Below are 13251 nucleotides of genomic sequence, written 5' to 3'. Positions count from 1 at the left end.
CAACTTTCCCTCCCAGACTCCACGGGGGCGCCCTCCGGGAAACTGATGGCGGTAGGAGTGTCCCCAGCCCGGCCCGGAGCCCCCAGAGCTGCGCGCCCGGCGCCGGGAGGAGCGGACTCGCCCCCAAGACCCCGCCGCCCCTCTGCTGCGGCCGCCGGCGCACCCAGCCCCGCGGTCTCGGAGCTCCGCTGCGCCCGCCGCCCTCCGCTGCCCGCCTCGGGGTCCTTCGCCCCCCGGGACCTCAAGATCTCAACTCCCACCCTCTCCGCCGCTGGGGCAGCTCAGCAAAGCCCCGTCCCCTCCTTTGCACGTTCCTCCGACCACCCTCCCAACACCCAGAAACACCCCCGCGGGAAAGCCCAGCTCGGGTCTCCCCAGTTACGTCGGCGGCCGGGGTCACCACCGGGCACCCTACTTCACTCATTCATAGTCATTTTCTATTTTTATTGGGTTTATTGGGGTGACATTGGTTAATAAAATGATGTAGGCTTCAGGTGTACAATTCTACATCATCTGTAAATTGTATTGTGTGTTCACCATAAGTCTCCTTCCATCACCATTTATTCCCTCCTCCCTCCTCCCCCTTTACCCTCTTCTACCTCCCTCCACTCCCGTCCCCTCCGGTAATCACCATCCCGTTCGTCTGTGTCTCTGAGTTGTTTTTTCTTAATCCATTCATTCTCATATTCATTCTCTCTCTCTCTCTCTCTCTCTCTCTCTCTCTCTCTCTCTCTCTCTCTCTCTCTCTCTCTCCTTCTCTCTCCCAAGACTCCTACCCAGACAGGCCGATCCTCTTCAGTGGCACTCCCTTTCATTCATTCACACACACACACACGCACACACGCCCGCACACACACGCACACACGCCCGCACACACACGCACACACACACACGCACACACACACGCGCACTCCCCAACGCAGACAGCCCACTCCACTTTCCAGACGCCCACCTCCTCCACTCCCCTCCCCTACACAGACTTCCACCCACTCACCATCTGTGCCTCCCTCCCGCCCCCGCCAGGCTCCCCCTCCCCAAGAAGCGGACCGGCACCGAGGGACGCAGGGACCCCCGCCAGACGCTCGAGTCGCGCACGCCGTCCCGACCTCTGCCCGCCCCGCCGGGAAACTAACAAAGGCGGCGCGCGGCGGCCGCGGGGAGGGAGCCTGCGCCCGGCCGGCCCGCGAGCCCCGGCGGCGGGGGCGGCTCGGGAGTCGGAAGGCGGCGGCGCCGGAAGCCGCGGATCTCGGGGCGCGCGCCGCTCGGACGCCGCGGGCACCATGGGCTGCTGCACCGGGCGCTGCTCGCTCATCTGCCTCTGCGCGCTGCAGCTGGTGAGTGCCCCGCGCCCCCACCCTGCCCGGCCGCCCCGCTCCTCCTGGGGAGCCGCCGCTCCGGGCGCTCCCGCCGGCCCGCACCCTGCCCGCCACTCCGCCTGGCGCTGCCCTGCCGCCGCGGACACTCACGGTGTCGCGCCCGCCCCGAGGGAGGGCTCGGTGGTCCTTTAGGTCCCGTGCGCTGGGGTTCACCGCGCCCCCGCCGGGTGTCGCCATGAGATCCGGAGGCGCGGGGTGGGGAGGGGGCGGGGGGTGAGCGGTTTCCAGCTCCCGGCTGGCACCGCTGGCGTGAGCGCCCGCCGCATCCCTGCTGAAGTTTCTCGGGGCTCGGGGCTCTTTCTTTTGGGGTTATTCGCCGTGCCGCTGTTTCCTGGGGAGGTGCCTGGGAATGTCCGCGTTCCACAGCTCCAACTCCTGGCCCGGAGTGAGGGGTTCTGACCTTCCTCCGGTGGGAAAGTGGTGCCTGAGGACTCTGTCTCCGGGAAGGAGGGCTGGCTGAGTGTGTTTTAAACAAAGTATTTCAACCCCTGCCCTTCCTGTTTCGCCTTCGATTTTGCTGAAATGCTGCGTTTAGAAAGCGACAGACTGACAGCTGTCACCAGGGAGAGAGCAGAGTGAAAGGCTCCGGTGGCGCGGTGACGAGAGGAGAGTAAAAAGTGCTTTCATTGTGGAGCGAATGCTTTTCTTAACATGTGTCCTGGTGGGACTCGGGTTGGCCCTGTGGTCTATTCCGTTGTCACTGGAGGTCAAGGCCACAGACCTTTTGTGTCAGACTTTCCTGTGTGAGAGATTAATAGACATCTCCCTTTCATTACCCTTAAGACAGACTCTGTAGATGCTCTGCCAAGCTTTCTTCAAAGTGTCGTTTGTTTTTTAAAGTCACAAGCATTTTTTTTTTTTGAAGAGCAAGAGGGGAAACGCTTTTCAGGGATCGTTAATAAGTAATGCAAGACATAAACCGAGGCATAAGATTATCCTCTTCCTTTAATAGTTAGTCCTTGATCCCATGGATGTTGTAAAAGGTTTCACTTACCCCGGCCTCAGTGTTCTGCTCTCCCATAAAAGCCTCAAATTAGATGTGCTCTTCACAGTTTACTTAACATGTGCACAATTTATGTATTCATAGATTTGAAATCTGTGGCTACTTTTCTTTAAATCTAAGGGACAGTTCCTTCTGTCCTGTTCAATAGGCCATATTCTATAGAGTTTTCTTGAAAAATAATTTTAAGTCTCACTTGAACAGGAATGTTTTTTCTTTAAAAAGAAAAGGCCAGAGGATAATTTATACTTTGGTTATTAGAAATGGACATGGCTTATAAGTGGAAAAAACGGAATAAATATTTAGTCAACCTTTGACTATGCAAGATTGTAGATAGACACATTGGATTGTATAATCTACAATAATATAAATTTTGCCATTTTATATCATTGGAGGGTAAGAGTTTTTAATACAGTGGTTTTATCAATCTAATTATGATTTCCTTAGTTGGTGTTGAAATATGTGTGATGATAATGTGTTTGGGGTTTCATCTCTTAGCTTGAAATGCTCCCGGTTTCCACATATACCTTCTTAGTTGCTACAAACGCATCTTACTCTTTAAAGCTTGTCTCAAAATTCCACTTTCTCTATGAAATCTTCCGTGGTGCTCCAGGCAAAATCAATCACTTCTTTCTCTGAAATCGCATAGCACTTTGCTTTTTCCTCTGTCAGAATACACTTCATTCCCTTAAATTATTTTATTATATACACGTCTCTCATCATTAGAATGTAAATAACCTGAGGCTAAGGATCAACCATTATTCATCTTTGCAAACCCTGCAAGTCCTTAGGAGAACTCATATTAGGATGTGGAACATAGTGGCTGAATTTATGATAGTAATTAACGTTTGCAACCCATATAAAGTTTTTGTATAAACATGATTATATTTTACTCCTAAAATTATCCTCTGATGAAGGCCCCCATTCCATAGTTGGCAGATGAGGCAGGTGATGCTCAGAGTTAAAAACTTTTCAAAATCAGTAGTTTTTGTATGGTAGAGACAGTAAGGGGATAGTAAACACTTAATAATTGGATATCAAACAAAACATGTATGCATATATTACATTATTATTATATAATATATCATATATATGATATGTAGCACTCATATGACAAATACTAGTAATAAAATATGTAATATTCTTCACTGTAAATCCTATGTAGCCAGTTAATTCTGGAAGAATCCTTTTGTTGAATTTGATGAACTCCTTGGTTCTGTAGTTCTGACATGAATGCTGATTAATATGTTTATTTACTATGAAGAGTAACAGGGATGTTAAAAAAGGAAGCTAGCATTGGAACCTCACTCTATCAATGACATGATGATTGGTTGCAACCTTGGAAACTTTCCCTGCTGAAATTGGAAACTGCCCCCCTTCATGGAGGGCAAGGTGAGATGAGAGAGGGGCGGACCACTCAGATCAGCTGGTAGCAGGTTCAGTAAGCAAGGGGACTTACATAGAAGCAGCTGGAAGATGAATTGATTTCTGAAGCCCTACCCCTGCTAGAATCTTTAAAGTTTATATAGAGGCCTTAATGGGGTTCAGTCACATATACCATCCAGATGGTCTCAACAACACATTGTTCTCTCAAGGCTTTGTCCTTGAAATGGCTCCTACTGTGAACACAGTGGGCAGAATGTATATTCCAAGGACAGGACAGGGTGAGGAGCCTCTGATTGTCCTGGTGCTACTCCAGGGTCACCTGGAGGTCATGTCCTCTTGATGACCTTTTCCAATACCTGAGCAGATTCTTTGCTGAATTGAGTAAGTTTTCAAATACTGGAAAATTATTTAGTTATTTTTTTTGTGTGCTTTTGCCAATAATGGCATGGCACATTTTAGGTTTAATATGCGTTATTAGAGAGAAATTCTCCATTGCTTTCTTTAAATCTAGACAATCGACAAAACTAAGTTACATCCTGATTTTTAACATTTGCCAATTTCTTTGGTATAAATACTCCCACCTTGCCAAGTCAAAGTACACCATTACACCACTGCCTAGTATTTCCATCATACAGATAAAACAGGCATAAGTAACCTTAAAGGCATCAAGTAAAACACAGTAAAATAATTAGGAAGGGATATATCTTAAATATTTAGTACATCTTTTTAAATATGATTTACTTAAGTTTATAGTATTTCTTTTTAAATAATGGATGTGTTTATGAACTGGCTTACAAATTCCTAAAATTTTAACTGACTCCTGGAGCCAGTAGAGCAGTGGTTCACATCCTTGGCTGTACATTAGAATCACCTGGGAATCTTTTTAAAATCCTGATTTCTGGGCCTCATCCTCCGGAAATTCTGTTTCTTTGTTATGGGGTGGGGCCACAACATTAGTAACAAAGAAACAAAATTTCCGGAGGATGAGGCCCAGAAATCAGGATTTTAAAAAGATTCCCAGGTGATTCTAATGTGCAGCCAAGGTTGAGAACCGCTGCAGTAGAGCCTGCTCTAGCTTACCACGGGGTAGGGCTGGCAGATCTAGTGTTCTTTCCATTGGAGTCAGCTGTCTTTCCCCCACCTTTCATGTTTTTTTTTTCTGCTCCCATGAACTGTTGGAAGAAGGAGGTTATGAAGGACTAAATAAGTGTGGGTGTTGAGAGAGGAATGGTTCTCACAGAACACTTTTGCGGAAGAGAGTACATGCTAATGACAAGGAATGACAGTGCAGGTCATTGAAAGATGGCACATCCACCTCTTCTCAAAGTTAAAGAAACAAAGGAAAAGTTTTTATGATCTCATTCACATTTCATCCAAACAACCCTCCAGGGTGAAGCATCATATTGGCAAATATCATTGGAGAGAAGTTATCCTTTTGGGGCTGGTGTATTTGGAGGAGCTTCAGTTTGAAATTTCAGCCATCTTCCCACGTTCTTCAACTCACTGCTCTGGCCACATCCCATCACTACGTTTTCATCACGCTTCTATCCCTGGGCAAATTCGTATGTTTTCCTCAGATTTTGCATTCACGTTCTTAATTCTGCTAGATGAATTTAAAGAGAAAGTGAAAAGCATGAATGTATGCCCATAGAGAACTGTGCAAAGGAAATCCTTTGCAATTCCTCACTGTGTAACAGATTCATTAAGCCATCCAAGAACTTTTGAATATATTTTTGTAAGGATACTTTTGTTTTTTTAATAATGTGTAATTTTATTATCATATATGTGTGATATAGGAATAAAAAGAAATACCTGACCATATGCTTTTTAGTAAATTAGTTTTAGTTGCCACATTGAAATGAGTCTCAATTGCATGTTTTTAAAGTCTGAAATGTACCCCAATGTCCTTTCAGAGTCATTCTCTTACAGTGGTCTCAGTGAAGTGTTGAACTAACATGGTTAGAGATTATTCCCATAGAGTTTTAGACATCTTCTTGACACCACAGAGGTCAGACTCTAAGAAGCGTTCAACCAAATTTTGTCCCTGGGTGTTCTTTTCCCAGGGAGCTTATCTCATCTTGCATCATGTCATGGAAAGGTGACAGCCACACTCCTATTAGAACTAATAATCAGTGCAACAAAGTAAAAAACATTCACTTCACATTCTACAGAAACAGAAACCTTTAAAAGATTTGTAGAAAACAAGCTGCTTTTAACACATTGATGAGCTGTAAGTTTTATTTGAGAGAACATCCTCTCAAATGAAAGAAAACTAGTAATTGTTTTTTCTCACAGTGAAAATCACGGCAACTTATCTTTCTGTCCATACCATATTCAAACCATCTTGTGACCACCTGTGGCACTATAATGCTGAGATAAAGAGTTGGCAGGTGTGTGAATGATGGTGGTGAGTTGTGGTAACATGTTTTTAAATTGAGTTTTATGAAATGTACCATTCACCTGTCATAGATAGTTGGCAGTGGATACAGAAATACAATTCTTTTACTGTGTAGATACGTATATTGATACTTTTGCTTTAACATGTTTTGAATTTTAATAGCTCTTACTTTTCTCCTATGCAATATAATTCTCAATTATTTAATTTCAACTTTTTTTCTAGCGTATTGAAATGTTCTGGTTCATCTCATAAGACTCAGAAAAAGTTAGGGAAATTAAAATTATGGATAATAATGAAACTTTAGTTATAATGTGACTGGTGTTGAAATCCTTATAATATTCTACAAATACAGATCTATTTACAGCTGTCTTTTTACTTAAGTGTACATTCAGAGTATTGAATTTGCCTAGGAATTATTATATTCTTATGGCCTTGTTGCAGATTGAATTGTGTCCCCTTCACCCAGAAGTTCTTACTAGGGGTTAGGACTTCTTATGTTGAAGTCCTAACCCCTAGTAACTAAAATCTGGCCTTATTTAGAAAAAAGGTCCTTGCAGATGTAATTGGTTAGGTTAAGATGAGCTTATACTGGAGTAGGGTGGGTCCTAGTCCAGTATGATGGGTGTTTTTATATAAAGGGGAAATTTAGATACATAGGTATGTACACAGGAAGGGCACCATGAGACGACGAAGGCAGAGATCAGGGTGGTGCTTCTATAAGCCAAGGAGAACCAAAGATTGCCGCCACTACCAGAAGGTAGGTGAGAGACATGGAACAGATTCTCACAGCCCTCGAAGGAACCAACCCTGCCAACACCTTGATATTAGACTTCTGGCCCCCCAGAACCATGAGACAATAAATTTCCATGGTTTAAGCTACTCAGTTTGTGGTACATTGTGATGGTAGCCTTGGCGAACTAATACAGATTTGGATTTTTTATTTCACAGTAGACTAATCACATATTTTTATGTGTTTATTTCTTTGTGTGTGCTATTGATTTCTTTTACTAGATTTTAAGTCCCAAAGGGCAAAGTCTCTGATTTGCTCATGGAATCTTCCTTATACCCTTCAAAGGGTAAGCACTCAATGCATATTAGGAGAATAAATTAATGCATAAATGAATAGCTAAACTATGAGTGATTTTATATGCCAGTCATTGTACAAGGTAGTTTATATCTATGAAATCATGTATTTCTGAGAACCATTCATCTTAGAGATTCAGAAATTGAGGCAAAGAGAGTTTTAGTAACATGCCCAAGATCATACAGCTGGGAAATGATGGAATCAGGGTTCATATTTGAGTCTTCATTGTCTTTACTGTGTTCTGTGTTTTCTGTACTTGAAATAACGAACAACATTCAATAAATATTCATAGAGGCCCTGAGCACTGGGGGTACAGGTGTAAACTACTCAGATGCAGACCTGCTCTTAGGCAGTTTATAGCTGAAGGCAGAAGGGCTGTCGATAAATGCATAAACAAAAATTATCTAATTACAACTATTGTTAAGTATTGCTAAGGAGATGAAATTATCAAACACTCAAAGAAGTTGGGAGGGATCTTCTTAGATAGGGTGACCAGGAAGACTTCCTAGAAATTAGAAGCTGAGTCTGAAAGAGTGACCAGGAGTCAGCATGCAAAGAGAGGGGAACCATTCTAAGCAAGAGAAATAAAATGTGCAAAACTTCCAGTTTTAAAATAGCTTGGGATGTTCTAGAAGTGACAGGATTCTGGATCACCCAGGGTGCATTTAGAGAGAGAGAGAGAGAGAGAGAGAGAGAGAGAACATTCAGTGAGATGGTATTGGACATGTGCAGTGGCACTGGATTTCATTCAAAGAGCAATCTGAACCCACTAGAACATTTAAAGAGTCATGGTATCTTCTGTGTTTCAAGACACTCTCCTTGCTGAGTAGAGAATAGATGAGAGGGAAACGAGAGGAAATGGGAGACAGGATGCTCTTCTGTTTTTCTGAATGAGAGAGAATATGAGTCAGTCACATATATAACAGCAGAGAGGGGAAAGGGTGAACGTGAGACATGATTTAGGAGCAGAAAGCCTGGGACTGGCTGAGGGGTTGACCTACACATCTTGCATAACAGAATGCAGTTGTGGTACTTTTTCCTGAAAGTGGGAAAATCGGGTGTTGTGGGTGTGGAGGTGCAGCAGAAGTGTTCGTTTGGAGATATAAAGGTTCAGTTTTATTTTTATTATTATTTTTAAATATATTTTTATTGATTTCAGAGAGGAAGGGGGAGGGAGAGAGAAATACAAACATCAATGATGAGAGAGAATCATTGATTGGCTGCCTCCTGCACAAACCCCACTGGGGATTGAGCCCGAAACCCAGGCATGTGCCGTGGACCAGAATCAAACCTGGGACCCTTCAGTCCGCAGGCCTACACTCTATCCACTAAGCCAAACCAGGTAGGGAAAGGTTCTGTTTCAGACACTTTAAAATTCTGATACATGAGGTCATGTAGCTGTCAGGTATATGAACTTGGAACTCAGAGGACAAGATTGGATTTAATACTCAGAATCGGGAATCATGAGCAATATCAGCATTTAAAGCCCTAGATGAGGTCACCTCGAGAGAGTGTAAAGATAGATGAGAACAAGACTGAAAACAGGACTCAAAGTTTTGAATGTCAGTTTTACGGATACGATTTGGCAAATACTTGGTAAAGTTGAAGTAGACAAGATTTCTGAGGTGCATAAAAAAATTCATGCTTTTTACCCAATCAATACTAATTGGTTTTAATGTGTAAATTGTCGCAAGTTTACAACAGAATATAATATTAGACTAAAAGATAACATTTTATCAAGGATTAATATTGAAAATGCCAATTAAATGGAAATGCAAGCCAATGACACATAGCACTGTGTCCAATTTACATTTTTGATATATTCTGCAAAGATACTAAAATAAAATGGGAGGTAGCCCTAAATACTCTTACAGGAACATTTGTATTTTTGGCCTAGGTAAAGTAATGGAGAACAGATATTTTAAGATGGGTATAGTAAAACAAAATTCTGGTGAAAGCATTGAGTCTTCTTACTCAACGACAGAAGTTTGGGAAGATGAAACATTTGAGCTTGTTGTTTGCTGTTCTCTTTGACTTGGTAAGAAAATCACCAGTTCTTTGATTTGGAAGAGGAACATCTGTCTATTGGGAAAGGGAAATGTGGGTCAAGGCTCGTGGACAGTAGGGGTTGGAGGTACTGACAAGGGCTCTTCATACACAAATTAGATGGTCCATTGTAAGGGAAGCAGGGGCAAGATCATGTTCTTTTTTTTCAATTTTTTTGGGGGGGTCTTTTGTGCATAGAGAACCACTCTTTAGAATGGTTTTTCTGATTAATTGTATTCTTGAATTATTAAGTAGAATTAAATGGTTGAATTTTTTCTCTCCACTCTCTCTGCAGGTACTTGCATTATGAATGGTTTCATGCAGATGCCCAGTTCCTTTGTCAACAAGGGCATTGGAATAGAATTTTAGCTATCACATTCTCGTAAGAGATATGAGCTCAGTAGATGTGATGATAAGTTGTAAATATATTTCTGACAGTTTCTCCCTATTCCAGTAATTAGAAACATGGCTATACTTTGGTATTGATTAATATGTAGTATAATAAGTGCTTGCATGTGGGAAGCCCCAGGCTGTAGAAGTGACTGGTAAATCAGTTAATTAGGTACAAAGAGGAATGCTCTACCCTCCAGTTATGTTTCCTGTACTGGTAACTAGTTGTAACAGATCATAATGAAGGTAATGGGAAATATAAAATTCTCGTTGATGACAATTCTTTCTCAATTTGTATTTAAAATAGAAATCCTTGATGAGGGAGCACTTTCAAATTACAGTTTATGAAAGGTAACATAGCTGAGATTTGAGGGGTCCTCAAGAAATTATCTAGACTCGTGTTTGGTGCTATGGCAGAACTGAATGAATCTCCAATACCAAAGACCCTCCTGTTGATTCATAAATATCTCTGAGAATGGAAATTTTTACTGTTAGCAAATATTTAAATAAAATTTTTGTGCCTCTATTTCTATCTTATTTTCTACACCTCTGTCTTTTATCTGGATGCTGAGTAACAGATGGAGGCAACAATGTGCTTGAGTCAGCACCTACCATCTGGGGAGACTTCACTGTTACATAAATTCTACAAGCCTGTGTTAAAAATTAATTATATAAATTTTAAATTATACTAAAGACAAAGGTAATAAGTATCCCAAACTCAACCCTTCCTAATTACTTTTACTTCATTGCACTGTACTTCAACTATGCTCTAGGGGGTATTTTATAAGCATTGCATCTATATGGTAGAAATTCTATATAACAGTGTGCTTATTTGAGCATCTCTTTCCAACTCTGCGTCTGGTTACATCACATTGGTAGCTAAGATTCGATTGTAGTGGAAGTATTTACATCATGAAAATACACAAACACTGCGAATCAGGCCCTCCTAACACACCTCAGAACCAGTTATTAAACATTTACTGGCGTGTCACTGGTTTTTATATTCAAAATTCCAACATTAACTCCTTTTATACAGTAGCTATAGGATCTCCCTAAACAGAGTAGTTGATAACTGGTTTGTGACTAAATGGTCCAGAAATGATAGTGGTTCATCGGTTTCACTTCTAGGTGACTTATGAGTCTCTAGAATCCCTCACTATGAGCGAAGTCATTTCTGGCTAATGGGTGTTGATTGATTCCCATGAAGGAGAGAGCATTTCCTCCAATGCCCAGCTCCTCCACCTGTCTACGTTATTGGTCCTAATTAGCTTTTTCCACAGGGATGTCAAATAATCAATGGTGAAAAGATCAAAACACCTTCTTATATCACAGTTGGTTCTTTAAGGCTTCCAAGCTTCAATTTTCCATTGTACCCACATTGAAATACTAAATATTTGATCTTGAAGGAAGCTGTGAGAAGGTGATTTACTTGAGAACACATGAAAAGATATTTGGCTCATGAAATGTATTTTCTGAATTTTAAAATGTAATCATTGTTACAATGTGCGATGAAATCCTATGGCATCTTGGTTCCTTTGTTTCATTCTTATAACATCTCCATGAAGCAGATATTAATATACATATTCCTATTTATAGGCGAGAAAACTGAAGTGTGGAGAAATTAAGCAGTATATTGAAATCATATGTTATGACTTAAGCCCTCAGAAGTGGAGAAGCGTGGATAACAAAATTTTGTGTGTTATCTTATGACTAGAATAAAAGAGGTTTTTTTCTCTGGCCTCATGCCAAACCAGTTGGAAAGAGTAATTATTTAAGCAAGCAGTTTCTCATAAAATGTAATTTTAAAATTATGATCCAGGTGATTTGAGTAATAAAAAGAGATAATGTAAGTCTTGAAACAGCTCTATTTTCTGTCCGTTTCTGTTAGAAGATAGCTTTCCTCCTGATTGATATCTAATTTTAGAGTCCCCCAGGAAGCACCCCAATTTACCCTGAAACAAAAGAATGAAATGCAAGCATTCTTCAGACCAAATATTCTGCAACTTTTACATGCTCTATTTTCTTCAATCGACGAACCACTTCTGACAATGCTTTTACCGTCCAGATGTAATCCTCCAATACCATCGGGACCTCTACTCACAAGTATCCTCTCTCCCCATGAAAGTTTAAACCTCAGATTCTTTTTGCTCTCTAATGGGAAACTCTGCCCTGGCCTTGGAGTATGTAATTGTTAAAGAACTGAACGTGGCAGCCACACCATTGACTGAGCATCCTGAATGCAGGGCCTATTAGAGGAAAGCATTAGATGAAGCCTCAGAACCATTAGGAGGCCTGCAAAGACCCCCTGGAAGTATTTTCTTCTAAAAGAGGGTTGTGTTTGGAAATACAACCACGGAGTCATCCTCAGGGACCTGTCCTTCACACATATGGTTCTCTTGAAGTATTTCACAAGTAGGAGACAATGTTTTGTAACATTTCACAGACTACACCATACAGAGGAGCATTGGTCATGAATTATTAATGCTTGTTTGACTAGTCCAAGATTGTCTTTATATATACTTTTTTAACTCCTTCACTACTGATGATCCTTGTATTGGCAGGCAGAAGTTTTGAGGAGTTTGACTTAAGATATGAGTAATGGCTTGATTTTCTTTTTTTAAAAAATATATTTTATTGATTTTTTACAGAGAGGAAGGGAGAAGGATAGAGAGTTAGAAACATCCATGAGAGAGAAACATCGATCAGCTGCCTTCTGCACACCCCCCACTGGGGATGTGCCCGCAACCAGGGTATATACATGCCCTTGACCGGAATCGAACCTGGGACTCTTCAGTCCACAGGCCGACGCTCTAGCCACTGAGCCAAACTGGTCAGGGCGGCTTGATTTTCTTTTAAGAGAACAGCAAAGCTAAAGAGATAATTATATTTAAAGACATATAAAGTTTATATTTCTTTTATTTTTAGTTATCATAAAATTTAATTTGATTTTGAAATGTTGATTAATTGCCATTCTACCAATGAAAGGTTTAAAGTGCCCTTAGGAGAATGGTACTTAAATATTTATAAGTAGAAATATACTTCTGTAGCCCATATGTGTCTTACTTTATATTTAATTAAGAGGTAATCTGAAATTTAGATTTGGGTCAAGTATCACCTGCAATGCCTATGTGCTTTCCATGACCCAAAACAAAGGAAAAGTGATAGAGAACTGTTATCCCAGAGGCATGAGAATTATGCTGATGGATGGTTAGCTGCTGTGTAGCCACAATTTTTTCAAAAGTGAGTACTGGACGCTGACTTCATGGGGGGACTGATGACTAGAAGGCATGATTAGTGCTATAAGGGCAGCATTTCATAGGATATAACTTAACCCAACATAGTAGCAGGAAGTCAGAAATAGATCGTCTGGATTGAACTAAATATGTGACAAAGACAGTACAGGAAAACATAGCAAATTTTATAGACTTCATTTATAAGCCTAAGGAATAAGATCATTGAACATTTCTGGGAGTTCCTGATATCTTGAGTTATTTTCTTCTATTACATTCAAGTTGTAGGGGGAACAATGTTTTCGGTAGGATTAAACTACAGATTCATGTATAAACTACAT

General features: G+C 41.4%; 1 protein-coding gene across 3 annotated transcripts in view; it reads left to right on the top strand.

The window, feature by feature from the left end:
- Positions 1-1280: 1280 nt before the first annotated feature.
- Positions 1281-13251, top strand: part of NKAIN3 (sodium/potassium transporting ATPase interacting 3) — a 429459-nt gene continuing 417488 nt past the window's right edge. For all 3 annotated transcript variants that reach the window (XM_070392076.1, XM_070392077.1, XM_070392075.1), the window contains exon 1: positions 1281-1334. In XM_070392076.1, coding sequence (XP_070248177.1) covers positions 1281-1334 — 54 coding nt within the window. The remainder of the gene's footprint in view (positions 1335-13251) is intronic.

The sequence above is a fragment of the Myotis yumanensis genome, unplaced genomic scaffold, assembly GCF_028538775.1.
Source record: "Myotis yumanensis isolate MYYU_CA2020_CCGP unplaced genomic scaffold, mMyoYum1.0.hap1 SCAF_15, whole genome shotgun sequence".
NCBI lineage: Eukaryota > Metazoa > Chordata > Mammalia > Chiroptera > Vespertilionidae > Myotis > Myotis yumanensis.
This window is presented reverse-complemented; position numbering and strand designations above follow the sequence as displayed.